General features: G+C 37.5%; 1 protein-coding gene across 9 annotated transcripts in view; it reads right to left on the bottom strand.

Annotated features, from left to right (window-relative positions):
• The window catches only part of bicdl1 (BICD family like cargo adaptor 1), a 29,986-nt gene extending 19,872 nt beyond the window's left edge, over window positions 1–10,114 (bottom strand). For 8 of the 9 annotated variants that reach the window (XR_006928248.1, XR_006928250.1, XR_006928247.1 and 5 more), the window contains exons 1-4: window positions 9,231–10,114; window positions 7,137–7,352; window positions 2,909–3,025; window positions 2,749–2,760 (exon numbers count right to left, since the gene is read on the bottom strand). Coding sequence is in view for 5 of the 9 variants with exons in the window: in XM_046870560.1 (XP_046726516.1) it covers window positions 2,749–2,760; window positions 2,909–3,025; window positions 7,137–7,352; window positions 9,231–9,638 (753 nt within the window). In the remaining 4 variants the exon portion in view is untranslated. The remainder of the gene's footprint in view (window positions 1–2,748; window positions 2,761–2,908; window positions 3,026–7,136; window positions 7,353–9,230) is intronic. The other variant, XM_046870561.1, reaches the window with a different exon arrangement.
• Window positions 10,115–20,418: the final 10,304 nt, after the last annotated feature.

The raw sequence follows: 20,418 nt of genomic DNA on the forward strand, positions 1-20,418 counted from the left end.
TGTAAGGTATTGGCAGTGTAGCTAGACAGCATTGGATGGTGGTCTGAAACAGAATTGGGAGCGGCAGGGAGATGAGAAAATTAGGCAGGAGTACAAGGAGATGCAGCAGAATGTGAAAAGGGGTGTGGAAAAAGCTAAGGAAAAGGCATATAAGGAGCTGTATGAGAAGTTGGACACTAAGGAAGGAGAAAAGGATTTGTACCGATTGGCCAGGCAGAGGGACCGAGCTGGAAAGGATGTGCTACAAATTAGAGGATGGAGATGGAAATGTATTGACTAGTGAGGAGAGTGTGTTAAGAAGATAGAGCGAGTTTTTTAAGCAGCTGATGAATGAGGAAAATGAGAGAGAAAGAAGGGTTAGATATTGTGGAGATGGTAAAGCAGGAAGTGGATAGGATTAGTAAGGAGGAAGTGAGAACAGCGATTAAGAGGATGAAGATCCTCTTATAAGAGGTGATAAGAGTGGAAAGTTGGACCAGATGACATACTGGTAGAAACATGGAGATGTTTAGGAGAGATGGCAGTGGAGTTTTTAGCCAGGTTGTAAACCAAAATTTAGGAATTTGAGAGGATGCCTGAGGAATGTAGAAGAAGTGTGCTGATACCGTTTTTTTTAAGAATAAGGGAGATGAGCAGACTTGCAGTAACTACAGGGGAATAAAGTCAATCAGTCACACCATGAAGTTATGGGAAAGAGCAGTGGAAGCCAGGCTGAGAAAAGAGATCACTATCTGTAAGCAACAGTATGGTATTATGCCGAGGAAGAGCACCACAAATGCATTATTTGCTTGATGTTGATGGAGCAGTATAGAGAAGGTCAGAAGGAGCTGCATTGTGTGTTTGTGTATTTAGAGAAAGTGTACAACAGGGTACAGTGAGAGGAGTTGTAGTATTGTATGATGAAGTCTGTTGTGTCAGAGAAGTATGTGAGGGTGGTGCAGGACATGTATGAGGACAGTGTGACAGCAGTAAAGTGTGCAGTAGGAAAGACAGACTGGTTTAATTTGGAAGTTGGACTGCATCAAGGATCGGCTCTGAGCCCTTTCTTGTTTGCAGTGGTGATGGACAGGTTGACGGACGAGGTCAGACAAGGTCTGACAAGAAAAGTCTTCAAGGACTATAATGTTTGCGAATGATATTGTTATTTGTGGTTAAAATAGGAAGCAGGTGGAGAAAAATCTGGAAAGGTAGCGGTACATGTGTGTAAATAGAGTACGTGTGTGTGAATGAGAGGGAGGGCAGTGGAGTGGTGCGGTTGCAAGGAGAAGAGGTGGTGAAGGTGGAGGAGTTTAGATACCTGGGGTCAACAGTGCAAAGTAATAAAGTGTGTGTTAGAGAAGTGAATAAAAGTGTGCAGGCAGGGTGAAATGGGTCACAAGAGTGATTTGTGATAGAAGAGTATCTGCAAGAGTGAAAGGGAAAGTTTATAGGACTGTGGTGAGACCTGCGATGTTGTATGGTTTAGAGACAGTGGCATTGACTAAAAGACAGGAGGCGGAGCTGGAGGTAGCAGAGCTGAAGATGTTGAGGTTTTCGTTGGGAGTGACGAGGATGGACAGGATTAGAAATGAGTTTATTAGAGGGACAGCACATGTAGGACGTTATGGAGACAAGATGAGGGAGGCGCGATTGAGATGGATTGGACATGTGCAGAGGAGTGACATGAGGTACATCAGCGGGTGAATTCTTAGGATGGAGCCACCAGTAGGGAGGAAAAGAGGAAGATCAAGGAGGAGGTTTATGGATGTTGTGAGGGAAGACATGCAGGTAGTTGGTTTGAAAGAGGCAGATGTAGAGGACAAAATAGTATGGAGAATGGTGATCCGCTGTGGCAACCCCTCAGAGCAGCCGAAAGAAATAGAAGAAGAAAATTTTTATTTATTTCAGTTATGTGGTAAACTGTGCCAAATTCAGATGTATCTGCTTCTGTTGTTTCCTGCTCATTAGTTGTCAATGCAGTGAAAAGTCAAAAAGATAATACTGTGCTTACAGACAAAGTCTACATTATAATACATACCTAGTTCTTTAGAATTAGAAAAATCTTCCAAAAGTAATCACCTAAAATTTACTTACATTTTTAAAAGTTCAGTAGACAATGCAGCATGGAACAGTAAATTGCCTTCACTCCACTACAACTTTAGAATTTCACATTTGAGACATAAAAAGGAAAAAAACCTGTCTGCTTATATAATTCAGCACATGCCTGAATTTCTTTCTTTATCAGTAATCAGTCTAGTTAATTCCAAGCACAAAATAGAATACCTTATATGTCAGATTTAAATCATTTGACAAATGAAGATTAGATTTGGATTTTACTGAACTCTGTTCTACGGTCATGATTTAACGTCGTCTCCTAATAGGACTAGACAAAAGCATATGTAACTTATTGTATAGCCATTAGTGAGTTCTTACACCATGAGACTTGACACCTTGATATAAATGTAGTATCATCAATATTAAATATTTTTATAATTCCATAAGCTATATATATATATATATATATATATATATATATATATATATATATATATATATATATATATATATATATATATATATAAATTTGAGTTAAATTAAAGTCTATGAACATATGGCATGGTATCTCTATTTCTGTGATATTTTAATGAGATGAGTCTCTATTATGAATAGTCTATTTGGATAAAGTGCTGTTTCTCCTTTTGTGCAATGAAAATGAAACAACAAATGAGTGATATGTAAATGAATGGATTGTAGTAAATGCCTACTTACTTCTAGCTCTTGCTGCTCCCCAAAAAAATAAAATAAGTAAAATAATTAAGAATAGCAGAGAAATTATGTTTTTGCAAAACTCTTTTTAAAAGTACAATAGTTACTATGTAATTTTATTGCTCTAAAAAAGAAAAGAGCACATGGTTCCACTGTCCTTTACCTCTGCTTGTAGGCTTTCTAATTGTGTCATGTGATGGTTTTTTGAGATGTTCTTCTCTCTGAAATCATCTCTCAATGAATGGACCTGGGTGCACAGCTGTCTCTCCACATCAGCAGCCTGTGGAAAATATATATTAAAGAGTGACAGACTTGGCCAGCCTGAAACCTTCAAAAGTTTCCCCCAATGAAGTCATTAGTTGTTATTAGCGTTGGTGTGTTTTGGGTCTTTGTCATAATAAATTTGATCCCAATTAGGCTGGATGTATTTCTCTGTAAAGTGTCAGATAGAATGTTTCTGCAGATTTTTGACTTCATTGTGCTGCAACGATAATCAGTAAATAGCACTGGTGAATACAGTACACGATTCCTGTATTCAAGTAAAACTACAAATAATCTGCTTACACATGAGTCCAGTAAATGTACATTTTAAATTTTTACTTGAGCAAAAGTACAAAACCAACTTGCTTTTAAAAGTACTTAAGTATCTAAAGTAAAAGTACTGATCTATGAGCACTGTATATTAATCATTAATGCAATTCAATATTTCAAATTCATGCGAATCATATCTTTTCATACATACAGTTTTCTACTGTTATAGGCACACAGTGAGAGAACCCTTATTTTACACAAGCTCCATGTTGTTATGGCTGTGATCTTGCAACAGGCTTTCATTTAACACAATTTATGTAGCAAGGAAGTGCATGTTTAATCTCAAATGTATTAGAGTCAATATAATTAACATGAAAGATTATACACATTAATGTGTAGTAATGGAAAAAAAAAAAAGAATTCCCAAAAAGAAAATAATAATATAATAATATAAAAAAATTACTGAAATACAGTAGAAAGTTCAAATGTCCACATTACTGTGCACAATAATTGATCAAGATTGGTAAGCCTCTTCCAATCTTTTTGTCTCTTTCTTCTCTGCTCTCGATGTAGTCTTGGAAAGAGATTGTAATATGAGGTGGTGTCAAAAGGTTTTGAGACTGTTTGTAACACACCAACAGATTGCAGCACAAGGATGCACGCACAGTCACAGGAAGCACCAACCTTCCAAAATCGGAAGCTGTGCAACTGGTGCTATTCTGACCACGTGCATTACCATGTCTGTGATTTCATCATGGACAACAAGTTAGAACAAAGAGCAAACATGACATTTTGCAGGCACAAACAGAAAAATATACCCTCTCTGAATTTCAATAGTGATTCCCTATTTTTGTATTTAATTTAAGCATTCAGAAGCAACTGATATAGGTTAAAAATGTTTCATTAACTTTTCATTTCTCAAAGAAAACAATCCAGTCATTATCAAAACTGTCATTTTTACAGAGACACAAGTTTACTTTAAAGCACACACTGAGTCTCTTAAAGCACACACAGCTTTTAAAATGATTCAGTTTAATCTTGGTTCAAGAGTAATTTTTTTTTTTTGTTTTTAACTGTTGTATTTCTTTAACACGATTCTTTATCATAACTTCACATTCCCTGATTTGCAGATATAGGCTTTGTGCTAAGCTTCAAATCAATCCCTAACTTTAGAGTATGTTTTTTCTATCCACATCTAAACTACAGGATAAAAATATTTTTGTTCTTAATTTAATATGCTAAACAAATTACTAGGCATTACTTGTCAATCAGGATAAAACCATAATGTGAACATTACACAGATTAATAGGACCACAACATCACATTTTACTGTGACATTTCGCTTAAAACTGCCTACAAAGTATCTAGTTGGCATAAAATGTAAAATTGCTAAATGTGCATACTGACATCAGTTTTACTGCACATCTGAAATATGAGTATGATGAAGATAGAGTGCTACAAGAATGTACCAAAAATGGCATTATAATTTAATTTCTATGGGGAAAAGTTAAACTACATGACTCCCATTCAATACATGTGTATAGTAGGGACAAGAAACGTACAGTACACTCAGCATGTCAAAATTTCCTATGCTGCTGCCAAAAGGTCAAGCTTAGTGAACTCTCAATTTGCAAGTTTGTATTATGTAAAGATAACTGATTGATAGGAAATACATCACAGTACACAATACATCACAGGTTAATGCCTATTCAGAAACTACAAGATGAATACACCAAGAGATTTTGTATTATATTATATCCAGTTGCATCTTACTTTTGCAGCAGGTATCCTAACAAATTTACATTTACATTTGTGGCATTTAGCAGACGCCCTTATCCAGAGCAACGTACAAAAGTGCTTTGAGTCTCTAGCAATTAATAAATCTACACTGGTATGCAAGATTACAAACTTAATATAAATATAACTCTTGAATTCTACAAAGCAAACTTGGAAAGTGCCAATTTAGGTGTTTCAGGTCTTTAATTGTCGCTTGAAGATAGTCAGGGCCTCCGCTGTACGGACATCTAGGGGGAAGTTCATTCCACCACCTCGGTGCCAGAACAGAGAAGTTTAGTTTGAAAGTTTAGTGTGACTGCAGCTTTAGCTTTATAACACCCCCACCACCACTGAATAGATATCTGGACCTGCACATTAGAGGCAGAGTGCTGTCAGAATTATTTAATTTACTATCATTTCCCATCAGCTAGTGCACATTTTCCTAATGACCTAATGTTGCAAGTCGCATGCTACATCTACCTGTTGCAGTTTTTACCCAATACACACACACACACACACACACACACACACACACACACACACACACACACAAACATGCACACAAATAAGGGGCTGCAATAAAAAAAAAATTCATACTTTTTTGTGTTTTAAATCAGTAATGCTTGACTAGCTTCATATCACTTTTCCTTAAAATAATAAAAAGTTGTCGCCCATGTTTTTTATAACACAATGTATGCATAGGCTGGTTACTTAGTCTCTCTACTTAGTCTTTAATCACCCGACAATGCTCACCGATAGTCTGCACTATTCTACAGCTTTAGCCCACTCTTGTTTTTTAGCCCACACTGCTACTTCATTTTAGCCCACAGTGCATCACTTACATTGCTGTTCTCTCAAAATATGAATTAAATGTCTGTCAGTGAACTTCAGATTAAGGTATTAAAAAAACCAAATCCATTGCAAACCCCACAAAAACATAAGCAGTACCTAATTTATATAAATCCCACAAGAGCTATAAATAGTATTTTCCTCTCACACACTCCCAAGAACTGGTAAGGAAATTCTCATCTTGCATAGTCTGTACCAGACTTTTTTCTGCAAACCCCACTTACATTTACATCATTTGGCAGATGCCAAAAGCAAAGCAACTTACAATTATTTCATTTATATAACCCCAATTTCAAAAAAGTTAGGACGCTGTGTAAAATGCAAGATGCAATGATTTGCAAATTTCAGAAACCCATATCTTATTCACAATTGCATGTAGAAATTATATCAAATGTTTAAGCGGAGAAAATAATAAAAACATATTTTAAAAGATTATTGAAATTTTTTTTTTTTTATCATTTTTAAAGAAAAGATATTTCCAAATTTTTCGGAATTGGGGTTGAAATTGGGGTTGCTGGAAATTTTAACAAACAACCTTTTATTCATATGCCCAATATATTAACCACTTAGCTACCACTTTCCTATAACACTTCCCATACTTTTCTATCACTTTGTGCAGAAATATCAGGAAGTACTAAAAACAACAAGGCTGTTGAAAAAAGGAATTCCATTCACAAATTACACAAAACAAACTGCAGAATAACTTATCTACTATCTACTCCAGACCCACGTACCATGGGAAACATTTTGGAAAGCTTTATTTTTTTTTGCTATATATTTCTGTTTTCTGTTTGCTACGTTCCAGAAGTTTAAAAAAGTTTGTTGGACTTGCTATCAGTATCAATTATAAAACTGGTACATGTAGCATTGCTGTATGTCAAAGTGGATGGAAAGAAGGTATCCTTTAAGCAATGTTTTATTTAAGTGCCCATTTAGCCATTAAAGAATAAAGAAAACACATTTAATTAACATTAAACAAAACATTTGAGTTTGGTTACACTCCTAGTAAGTACTGTAAACTTCTTATGTTAATACAGGCCTGGCCTTAATTCATTATTATGACAATACTCACAATGTGTTCTTTACAAGTGAAATTCTATACTAACCATAAATAATAAATCAACAAATACCCAGTTTAATTGTAATAGTCATAGTCTTATCCCTTAAAATCTTTAGGTTTTTTGTAGAATCACCCACTTTGTCCCTTGTGACAAACTATTTAAATGTGCACTTACTCTTCTGAGCCGCTCGAGCAGACTGTGATTTTGTTCAGAGAGTTCGGTAATGGTGCGGGTCTTGTCCCGATCAGCTTCACGTAGCTGTATCTTGTGCTTCTCCAGCTCACCCTTAAGCTGCTGCACATCAGTCTCCAGCTCAGCCACTCGACCCTCCCACTCACCTTCTCGTCTCTCCAAGCGCTGCCGCAACTCATGCTTTTCCTGCTCCAGATTCTGCAAAGAAAAGAGAAAAATGCTAAATTAAGTCAGACATTTTCGCACACCCTCAGGTTTGTGAAGGGACCTCTGGCTGTTCATGGGACATGATCCTGAATTTAGTATATAAATGGAGTTTTGCATTTCCAGATTCACCTTGACCCATGAGCAGAATAAAGCGGTTACTGAAGTTGGATGAATGAATGAATGAATGATGTTATAAATGTAATAAATCAACATTCAAGCTTCAATTTCCTGGGATTATACAAACTTTAATCATAACATTTACCCATCAACCATTTACCTAAGATAATATAACATATAATCCTTATAGTTTACATGTAGGTCAAATCAGTGGTACTATTAGGTCAACTTCAAATAATGAATTTTAATGAATAGTTTAAAAACAAATGAATACATAATAAGGCTACTGTATATACTATTGAAAAAGTAAAACATGCAGACAAGATATAATGGGTAGGTTAAGGACATCTGGAAAATCACTTCCTGTACCCAAAAAAATAAAAAATAAATCCAAAAAATCAATAACCTTACAGCATTTTATGTAGTGTACTGTTAATGCCTTGCTTGACAGCACAGCTTAAAGTAGATAATGAAGAGAGGGTATAAGGGCATAGTACAAATCTGTAGTAGATGTAGGCATAACTGCCCTTTTGGTATTGCTGAGGATTAGACTTTGTTGCACTGTACATCATGCACTGAAAGAAAAGAGGGCTTTGAATAGCCAAGATAACTAAGACATGCAAACATTGCAAGGTAACAGAGTCATGGAGCATTCAGTAGCATACTTGTAGGTGGCTGCTAGGTGTTGAATTGGTGTAAAAATAATGCCCTGGGCTTCCATCTAAAGTATTCTGTTTTCCTAATATAAACTCTAGATCTACTGCAACAAGGATAAAGCAGTTCCTGAAGACTGAATTATTAATTAATAGGAACTACTAGAATGAGAAAGTATGGTGGTAAGAAATCCTTATTCCAATTTAATAAACAGTATCTAACAGTATTAGGGGATAGCTCATCTTATGCTCTTTCCTTTTTGTGTTTTAATATCCTAAAATCTGATTACATGCTAAGGGTATCTTTCTAATCACATGAGAGGTTATAAAATTGAATAAAATAGATAAATAGGATAAGGATTTACAAAAACTATAAGCTAATTTAAAGAGTGACGATTTCCATTTCTTCATTTTTTAAAGACATTTTACCATTTTCTTTGCCAGATTATGGTTTCTGTAAAAGGTACATTTTCAAGACTCATAAAGCTGAAGGCATAAATATATAGGCATAAATATAAGTATTAACTTTCTCGAATTATGCACAACAAAGACTACATCAGGTTATTGACTGCCAGACTTTTGTTATGTTAATTTTGTTATGTTATCTTATGTTAAGATTCCTGGGGATTAACAGTTTTTGAAATACTTAAACCAACCCTTTTTGTACCAACATCGTTTTCATGATCAAATTCACAGCCATCACACTTTTCCGATTCTGATGAAAATGTTACTGACCATTTATTGCAATATTTGCCAAAGGTGTATAGAGCTGGGCTGTTCTCAAATACCATATTCATAGTATCTATATTTCCTAATGAAACACGCAGAGCCCCCATAGTCCCTTTACTGTATAATGATTATTTTTGTCCAACTGCAATGCTAGGCATTCAAAAAACATACATCTTAGAAATTTTGTGTTCATTGGTTTCCTTAAACTCTCTCTCAGTACATTGTATCTTTAAAAGAAATAGGAAATAATGTAAAGTCAAGGCGATTTCAATTTCAAAATCTGCAAAACGATCAGTTTTGATATCAGTAAACTTAAATTTTCTTCTTGCTTCTTTACTTCTAGATCTTATTATAATTGAAAGTGACTTACTTCTAGTTTCTCATTCAGATCCTTGGTCATTTTTTCATATTGCTTCGTGAGGTCTTGGTTTCTCTCGAGCAGCGCTTTCCCGAGTTTTGCAGCCAAAACCAAGTCCTTCTCTTTTTGTCGGAAGAGCGCTAAAAGATCTGCGTCCTGCTCGTTTATGACCAGTTCTTCTTCCCGTTCCCGTGTAAGCATGGTCAGTTCTTCTTCCAGGACCGTGCCAAGGCCTCCGGACCCGGCGTTAAGAAGTGATTGATGCAGATGAGTTAGTGGGGGCGGATGAGTGAAGGTTCCTCGTGAGGCTGGAGGATTTTGCGAGTCGCAATCCGCGCAGGCGCTGTCCAACTCAGCTTGTGCTGAAATCTCGGCCGCAACGGACGAAATGGTGTGTGGATTGAGGCCGAAAGCTGACATCGCAAAATAAACCGAAAGATCGAACTGCTTTATAGCCTCTGGCCTTTTACCATTTGCAGCAGCTCTGTAAGATCTGATCCAATAGGCGCCATGGGAAATTGTGGGGAGATGATGGAATACGCACCGCCTCCAAATTATTTCATTGCCTTAAGCAAACATTTAGCCATATCGTGTCATTCCTTCTTCAGGACGTTTCTCGATTGGAATATATATCGAAAACCCGTGTCTGTGTTAATCTCCCAGGTAATCCCAAGGAATAAAGACGCGTCCACAACTGAAGAATTTTTTTCCCGTACCCGATTCTACGTTATCCACCTTGACGCACACTCTCCACCGTTCGATGTGTCCATCTTAATGCATCGGGGTCGTGTGTCGCCATAACGGAGCTCCCTAACCTCTGATGCGTTTTTAGTCTCCTGACCTAAAACACCAACACTGGATACCGACGTTTGTGCGCGAGCTCTGCGTACGTCCCACCTTCACCCTGAGCGCGCCCGCACTCGTGACGTCAGTCTTACAAACCGTAAACCCATTGGTTGAATACCATAACGCCACATAGTGCGCTACGTGACCGACACAGATGTGTTCATATTAATTATATGGGGTGGGTTCCGTCCAAAATTGATCATAACTAATTAAAATTAAAATGTCCATAAACCGCCATACATTTTCATCCACCCACGCACCCTCACACACACACACACACACACACACACACTTAAGATTATCTTAATATTTTGATGATATTCAATTCAATTTATTTTTATTTGTGTAGCGCTTTTAACAATGAACATTGGTAATGTGGTGATAAAAACGAACAAGATGTTTTTTATAAGTGTAAGTTTGTCCCTGATGAGCAAGCCAGTTGCAACTGTGGCAAGGAAAAACTCCCCGAGATGGCATAAGGACACCGAATGTCCATTTATTACAGATAAACAATGTTGCGGTGTGCAGTGATGGTGATCAGAAGCAAACTGTAGTCCTGAGTCAGTGTAGCAGATTGTTGGCATTAACTACAGTCCAAATCCATCCTCAAAGCTCCCGTTCTTACTCCGGAATTTCATGGAACCACCCAAGGAGTTGATGAGAAACCGTCCCCAGCTGCACAGAGTGGCCTCCAATCAAAGAGAACACTATCCAGAGGCAGGCCTCTGGATAGTGAAGAGGGGCAGGAACCAGAAGGTAACACAGACACGAGGACTCGCTGGGATAAGAGTCAACCCACCACACCACCGTCAACAAACCTGAGTAAACTTGCGAGAGTGAGGGGAAGAGTCTTTATAAGAGCTGCCCAATGCTGTAGTCTTCATTATTTGAGGTACCAACAACCTCCACCTTTTGATCTAAGTAGGCGTGGAGGACCATATTGGTACAGAAGTTCACTAAAAGACTGCGGTGTGAGACCGTTAAGTGCTTTATATGTCAGTAGTAATGTTTTATAATCAATGTAAGATTTGATTGGGAGCCAGTGTAGACTGATTCAAACAGGGGTGATGTGGTCAGATTTTCTAAATCTAGTGAGGACTCTTGCTGCTGCATTCTGAACTAACTGAAGCTTATTTATGCACTTACTCGAACACCCAGACAGTAAAGCATTACAATAGTCTAATCTAGATAATCTAGTAACAAAAGCATGGACTAGTTTTTCTGCATCCTGTAATTACATCATATTTTTAGCAATATTTCTGAGGTGAAAGAAGGTGATCCTGGTAATATTATTCACATGAGCCTCAAAGGAAAGACTAGGGTCAATAATAACACCAAGGTCTTTGACTGCTGTACACACTGAGATAGAAACACCATCCAGAGATGCTACATAATCGGAAAGTGTACTTCTAACTGCATGTGGTCCTAGTAAAAGTAGTTCCGTCTTATCCGAGTTAAGCAGAAGGAAGTTATCAAGCATCCAGTGTCTAATGTCCTTTACACACTCCTCAACATTTCTTAACTGATCTATCTCATCTGGCTATGCTGAAATATACAGCTGTGTATCATCAGCATAGCAATTGACGAATACCATATTTAAGTATAATTTCACCCAGAGGCAGCATATATTAAGAGAAAAGCAGTGGGCCTAAGACAGATCCTTGCGGAACACCAAACTTTACCTCAGAGAGTGTGGCGAACTCACCATTTAAGCCAAGAGAGAGCTGTTCCCTTTATTCCAACAAAGTTCTCGAGTCTAGCAAGCAGGATATTATCATCAATGGTGTCAAAAGCTGCACTAAGGTCGAGCAAAAAAAGTAACAATTTGTAGATGCTGGTCTGTATTTTTGCTGATTGGTAAATCTCTCTATACTTGTAAGAGACCCTGATTCTCTAGGATACTCTTAAATACCCAGCCATGTTACTAACCTGTTGCCTAATTAATCTAATTATTCTAATTAGATGGGAATAACCTTCCAGTGGTTTCTTTTTAGTAACTTACATTTCTAGCCTTTTGTTGCCACTTTCCAAAGTTTGTTGAGATGTGCCACAGCCACCAAGTTTAACATTTTACATGTTCTATTGTGTTTTTATTTTTATTTTACACAGTGGCCCAATTTTTGTTTGGGTGCGCATTCACATAATTTTTTGCAGTTTAATCGCTATGTCCCAGAGCTATCAGTGGTAACATTCCACTATGCAAAGAAATTATTGTAAAAAATCAGAGTGATATAACAATCACACACATGCCTTAAAATAGACGGACAATTAAATCAAATTAAATTGGTAGTATTTCCAATAGCATGGAAGGAGAGCCTCCAGAACTATAGAAAAACTCTTAGTGCTGCTAGATCTATGTATCTGTAAACCATAAAAGAAAATAACAAAAGTAACCCTATATTTCTATTTAGTACTGTAAAATTTACTAGGACCCCCACAGCATTAAGCTGTAGCTGTGCTGAGTTCATGACAAATAACAAAATTAAATAATATTAAATAAAATACCCAGCCAGGTCAAGATCAGGTCAAGATCTCCGAATAACTCTTCATGACTCTCTGCTCTCCCCTTCAGCCAATGCTCGTAAAAAACTATGGACAATGAACTGTCCTTCTTCTCACATGTCGCTAATGTGGCTCGTTCCTGTCGATTTCTTCTCTACAACATCCGAAGGATTCGACCATTTCTGTCCACACAGGCTGCCCAGGTGCTTGTTCAGTCTCTTGTCATTTCAAGACTCGACTACTGCAACTCTCCACTGGCAGGTCTTCCCCTGAACGCTATTCGACCTCTGCAAATGATCCAAAATGCAGCTGCACAACTTGTTCAATCTGCCCAAGTTCTCCCACACCACGCCACTGTTGCGCTCCCTTCACTGGCTTCCAGTAGCTGCACATATCAGATTCAAAACACTGATGCTTGCCTACAAGACCAAAAATGGACCAGCACTATCTTATCTCAGAGACCTCATCACATCTTGCACTGCACCACACTGTCTGAGATCCTCCAGCACTGCTCGACTGGTACCACCTTCTCTCAGAATGAGAGGTAAGTACACTTCAAGGCTCTTCTCTGTTCTGGCACTAAGGTGGTGGAATAAACTTCCCCTAGATGTCCGTACAGCGGAGTCCCTGACTATCTTCAAGCGACGATTGAAGACACCTCTTCCTGAAACACTTAAATTAGCACTTTCCAAGTTTGCTTTGTAGAATTCAAGAGGTATATCTATATTAAATTTGTAATCTTGCGTACCAGTGTAGATTTATTCATTGCTAGAGACTCAAAGCACTTTTGTTTGTCGCTCTGGATAAGGGTGTCTGCCAAATGCCGCAAATGTATATGTACCCAGCCTGCTAAGCAAGACAATTTGATAACTAACCTTGTAAAAAAACAGCATAACTATACCACATCATCAATTAAACTGTTTTACTTGCATTCGAGGTACCAAAATTATTTCACTTATTTGCTAATAAAAAAAAAAAAAAAAGGATACTTTGTCTACATGTTTCTTGAAACAAAAACTTTATTTCGGCTTCTCCCATTAGGGGTCGCCACAGCGAATCATCCGTGTTCATGATCCGCATGTTCAATTTGGCACGTTTTTTACACTGGATGCCTTTCCTAACGCAATCCTCCTCATTTACCACTTTGACTAGTGCTAAACCTGACTGATATTTAATGATGATATTTAATGTTATACTGTATTTAATAATGTTATTTCTGTATGTGTATTAGAACTGTCAACCTTTTATAAGAATTTTGGAGATGACGGGGAGGTTTCATATTGGAATGTAGTTAGACAGGGTTTAGGTCAGGTTATTTAATCTGGGTTTTGAAAAGTGATAGTTTAAAAGATTTAGGCACATAACCAGTGGTAAGGAATAATGTACTATTTTGAAAAGAGATTTAATTTATTTTGGAATGATCTGTTTCAAGAAACATGTAGGTTTAATTTTTGACAAATTCTAATTGTATTTATTTTTTTCTAGAGGAATCCTCACACTGTTAAGCACTAGAAACTCCACTGAATAAAGTGTAATAAAAAAGATTCACTTTTGTAAAACCTATTTGCAATAATGGCATAGTCACATGACTATGTGTAATGGTACAACACATTGAACACACTAATCCAAACTGAGACAAACTAAGGTGTCTACACACACTGGACTTTTGCTATGCCTTTATTTAATTTTAATTATTTATTTAGAATTATCTCTATACCACTAAACTGTTGAGAAATACAGGCCTGCTCAAGAGCGCCAAAGTGCCAGAAGTACCAACACTAACAGCTTAATGGTGCTGGGAATTTAACTCATGACCTTCTGTTAGAAGTCGAACATGTGTGCATGCATATTTACATTTATCTTATAAATTTTTATTTTATTTATTTTCATCAAAAAATAAGTAAAAATTTACACAGTAATAAATATTTTTAATATGTATTTTATTATGGTTATTAAAACAAAGCAAATAAGCTGGGTGGAATTAAGTAAGGAAATAGACAGGGACAGACCTTTTGGCTGTTTTTTTTTTTAAAACTGCATGCTGCTCGCTCAGCCAAGCTGTCATCTGTACTTATCTTCCTGGACCTTTCAGCAGCATTTGACACAGTCAACCACAAGACATTTTTGTCAACCCTTCAAGAGCCTCGGTATACACGGAACAGCATGGGAATGGTTTGCTTCTTACCTGGAAGGTCGCTCATACCAGGTAACATGGAGGGGATCCACATCTGCCCCCTGCAGACTCACCACTGGTGTCCCACAAGGCTCGGTATTTGGTCCCCTTCTTTTCTCTCTCTATACCACTCCATTGGTGAAGTCATATCCTCACATGGGTTTTCTTATCACTGCTATGCAGATGACACTCAACTAATTAGATTAGATTAGATTCAACCTAATTGTCATTACACATGTACAAGTACAAGGCAATGAAATGCAGTTTGGGTCTAACCAGAGTGCAATAACAGCAAGTGCAGGATATATAGTTTTTACATGAATTTACATAGTTAAATAAAATATAGATTATAAACAGTAATTTAAAGATGTATATGTACTATAAATGTAGTAAACATATGAATATATATATATATATATATATATATATATATATATATATATATATATATATATATGTACTGAAAACATAATATACAGATGAATATATATATATATATATATATATATATATATATATATATATATATATATATATATATATATATGTACTATGAATATAATTACAGATGAATATGAATATATATATATGTACTATGAACAGTAATATACAGATGAATATATATATGTATTATGAACATGATATACAGATGCCTATTACTATACACAGAGATTTACAGAAGGATGTAAGCGGTGAACATAATAATATTGCTATAACTATAAACAGAGAACGGGTATATATACAGTGGTGATAAGTTTATGGTGAGCAGCAATACAAAAAAGAGCAGTGTGCAAATGAGCAAAGGTTTGTGTAAACAGTCCGTGCAATAACAAAGTGTGAGGTGAGAAATGATCAGTGTCTTGGTGAGCATAAGTTTTTGTTCAGACAGTCCATTAGCAAAGTGATGGAGTGTGAGGTGTGGGGGGAGATGTGGTAGTGTATCAGTGAGTGTCAGAGTTCACTAAAGAGACAGCTCTAGAAAAAAAGCTGTTCTTTAGTCTGCTGGTCCTGGTCCGGAGGCACCTGTAAGGGTGGGCAGAAGAGTAAACAGTCTATGTGCGGGATGAGACGAGTCCTTAAGAATGCTGCAAGCTCGACGCAGACAGCGTTTCTTTTGGATGTCCTCAATGGCTGGGAGTGGAGTCCCTGTGATGCGCTGGGCAGTTTTCACCACCCGCTGCAGTGCCTTAGGCTCTGCAACAGAGCAGCTCCCATACCAGACTGTGACACAGCTGGTCAGGATGCTTTCTACCGCGCAGCAGAATATCTGAGGAGAGCTGATTTTTTTTAAGTGTCCTCAGGAAAAAGAGGCGCCGGTGAGCCTTCTTGACCAGGCTGGAGGTGTTGATGTTCCAGGACAGATCCGCCGAGATGTGGATCCCCAGGAACTTGAAACTGGAGACACACTCAACAGCCATCCCGTTGATGTGGGTGGTGTCATGTGTGCCTCTTGCCTCCTTCCTGAAGTCCTTCCTGATCTTTTCTTCCCTCCATCAGATACCACAGCTTCCGCTCGGATCTCGGCATGCTTGACAGACATATCTTCGTGAATGAGTGCTAAACTAAAACTAAAACTCAACCCCAGCAAAACAGAACTGCTGATCATCCCAGGCAATTCATCTCCAGGTCAAGATCTCCAAATAACACTTCATGACCCTCTGCTCTCCCCCTTAGCCACTGCTCATAACCTTGTGGTAACTATGGACAATGAACTGTCCTTCTTCCCACATGTTGCTAATGTGTCTCGTTCTTGAAGATTTCTTCTTTACAACATCCGAAGGATTCGACCAATGCTATCCGTCCACTGCAAATGATCCAAAACCCAGCTGCACGGCTTGTGTTTAATCAGCCCAATCAGCCCTTTACTGGCTTCCAGTAGCTGCACGTATCAGATTCAAAACACTGATGCTTGCCTACAAGGCCAAAAATGGACCAGCGCCATCTTACCTCAGTGACCCCATCACATCTCGCACTGCACCACGCTGTCTGAGATCCTCCAGCACTGCTCGAGTGGTACCACCTTCTCTCAGAATGAGAGGTAAGTACACTTCAAGGCTCTTCTCTGTTCTGGCACTAAGGTGGTGGAATGAACTTCCCCTAGATGTCCGTACAGCGGAGTCCCTGATTATCTTGAAGCGAAGATTGAAGACCTACCGCTTCCTAAACCCTTAAATTAGCACTTTCCATGTTTGTATAATTTTAGGGTTATATTTATATTAAGTTTGTAATCTGGCGTACCAGTGTAGATTTATTCATTACTAGAAATTTAAAGCACTTTTGTACGTCGCTCTGGATATAGGCATCTGCTAAATGCCGCAAATGTAAATGTAATATGGGAGAGAGGAAAGACGCAAGGAAGGAAGAAACGAACGTAAGAACAATAACTAAACCCTCAATAGTCCCACTACTCAGACTAAAAAGAGAAACAACACCCTCTGGTGGAACTTAGCTGAATAAAGGTCTCAAAACACAATTTTTCCCCCGGATTTTTCCTTTTTTTCCTTAGTGTAAATATACAAAATAATTACATATATATATTTGATATATATATATATATATATATATATATATATATATATATATATATATATATATATATATATAGTCAAGTCAAGTTTATTTCTATAGCGCTTTTTTCAACAGACATTGTCTCAAAGCAGCTTTAAAGAAATCAACAGTTAAGGTAAATGGTGTGCATTTATTCCTGATGAGCAGCCATGGTGACTGTGACAAGGAAAAACTCCCTTAGATTTTATGAGGAAGAAACCTTGAGAGGAACCAGAATCAAAAGGGGAACCCATCATCATTTGGGTGACATCAAGAGTGTGATTATAAATCTTAAAACAATACAGAACACTGGAGAGTGAGAACTAACATGAGCACTGGAGTATAAGATTATAAGTAATATTCTTTTTACAGTTTTATACAGTCATTTGTGGTTATAAAACTAGGAGCTACTGAGAAACTTATAAAATAGCTCAACATTTGCGATCCAACACCAGCTTCTCCATGCCATTGAACACTGCAGGAGGTCCAATGTCAAAACTCCACAAATGAAGTGGGATCCAATTGCCACTGGTACGTCTCTAGATTGTAGGGGAAGTTTCGAGTTCAGCATCTACTTCTTTAAAGGTCCATAATCTCCATGAGGTGGGATGTGACTGGGGCTGGAGCAACCTTAGGATGCCTCGGGATGTGGAGAGAAAGAGAAGCAGTGGAGAAAAATAAGAGAAGCAGTGGAGAAAAATTAGCGTAGCTGCTGTTCATGATATTAACAGCACCAGTTGATAATGTGCATGTGATCAGATGTATTGAAGCACAAGTTTATGATATGTGTAGGCTTTGCTAAAAAGATGTTTTTAATCTGCACTTAAACTGGGAGAGTGTGTCTGAGCCCTGAACACTGTCAGGAAGACTATTCCAAAGTTTAGGAGGTAAATGTGAGAATGCTCTACTGCCTTTAGTGGACTTTGCTAGCAAATTGTGATATATATTCATTAGGGCTGTCAATTGATTAAAATATTTAATCGATTAATCTCATGATTGTCATGAGTTAACTCTTTATTAATCACACATTTCTATCTGTTCTAAATAAACCAAATTAATACTTTAAGTTTTTAATACCCTAATCAACATGGGCGTGGACAAATATGGATGCTTTATGTACTGTACATATTTGTTTATTTTTATTTAAACCATACTCAACACAAAATATTCTTGTAAATGTTTTAAAGTCATTAAGGTATTTTAAATTATGTTAATCATTAGGACACCAAACAAAACTTTTGCTATGTTCAGTAAAACAAAGGATTAGTTATTAAAAATTATTTTTCGGTGGAGTTTTTTTTAATATCCAAGTAAAATTAGAACATAATGAATAAATGTATTGCGTTGAAGGTTTTAATTTAGCCTATTTTATATTTATTTATTTATATTTGAATAAAAATGGTAAAACAAAAATGAATGCTGCATTAATTAAAATAGTTGACCTGTTAACACATTTATTTAGACAGCCCTAATATTCTTGTGTTTATATTGTTCTTCTTCTTCTTTTTTTTTTTTTTATCAATTAACAATATGAAAATTATATGAACAGAAGAAAAATCCAATTTAAAATTGTGTGACCACCCTTTGCCTGCAAAACAGAATAAATTCTAGGGACAATCACACTTCTAAGTGCAGTTATTGAACTTGGCAGGTAGGTTGTTCCAAACATTTCTTGCTTCGGGCTCTCCCTTTTATGTAACAATTATGCTTAATAATCCGTATTTCTCGCTCCCAGTCACCCTCTCTCTCTCTCTCTCTCTCTCTCTCTCTCTCTCTCTCGGTTTGGACTGTCATTAAGATAAACAGTCTGCTACAATGGCTTTGTACTGCATGAACTGTTCTGCCTTTCAGTGCCCATCACCAGGAATAGGCGGTATTTATGAAACATGTATTTCAAATACGTATTTCAAATATAAAATAGGATTTTCTAATTTGTATTTGATAGGGTTGATGAAAATGGCTTCATATCTTGTATCAAATACTTGTGTTTTGTATTTTTGTAAATACTGTAAAATACTTTGAAAGAAGTCTACATGATGACATCATAAAATGGCACCTCTGATTGGTGCCTGCTCAGTAGTTTGCCCAGAGTTGTTGAGATCAGAACAGAAAATATATCCATATGGAAGAAGGTGATCAAGGCAAAAAAAAAAGGTTGCAGGCTGCCAGATTTCAAATAGGTGTCCAATGATTGGAAAATAAATATATGATTGCCAAATATTGTACTCGAACTGAAGTAGCTGTTTAGTAGGATCATGATTTTGCATATCATTGCCTGACACAATATATTATTATATTTATGATTACAATTAAAACCCAGCCATTAGGGAGGCACAAGCCAATGCATTCTTAGTGCCGGTCCCAAGCCCGGGTAAATGGGGAGGGTTGCGTTAGGAAGGGCATCCAGCTTTAAACATGTGCCAAATCAAAGATGCGGATCACAAATGAGAATTCCATACCGGATCGGTCGAGGCCCGGGTTAACAACGACCGCCACAGGTATCGTTAGCCGACAGGGTACCGGTGGAAATTGGGCTACTGTTGGCCGAAGGAGGAGAAGGAGAGGAGGAAGACGTCTACAGAGACGGCAGGGAAAGGAGCAGTGTAGGAGAGTGGAGGTTAGGGTTGGTACTTTAAATGTTGGTACTATGACGGGAAAGGGAGAGATAGCTGATATGATGGAGAGGAGAAAGGTAGATATGCTGTGTGTTCAGGAGACCAAGTGGAAAGGGAGTAAGGCCAGGAACATTGGAGGTGGATTTAAACTGTTTTATCATGGTGTGGATGGAAAGAGAAATGGTGTAGGGGTGATTCTGAAGGAAGAGTACAGTAAGAGTGTAGTGGAGGTGAAGAGAGTTTCTGATAGGGTGATGATCGTGAAGGTGGAAGTTGAAGGATGATGATAAATGTCATCAGTGCCTATGCTCCACAAGTTGGCTGTGAGATGGAGGAGAAGGAAAGATTCTGGAGTGAATTAGATGAAGTGGTAGATGGTGTACCTAGGAAAGAACGGTTGGTGATTGGGGCAGATTTTAATGGGCATGTAGGTGAAGGGAACAGAGGTGACGAGGAGGTGATGGGTAGGTATGGTTTTAAGGAGAGGAATGTGGAAGGGCAGATGGTGGTAGATTTT

Source organism: Silurus meridionalis, chromosome 17 (genome assembly GCF_014805685.1).
Source record: "Silurus meridionalis isolate SWU-2019-XX chromosome 17, ASM1480568v1, whole genome shotgun sequence".
Classification (NCBI taxonomy): domain Eukaryota; kingdom Metazoa; phylum Chordata; class Actinopteri; order Siluriformes; family Siluridae; genus Silurus; species Silurus meridionalis.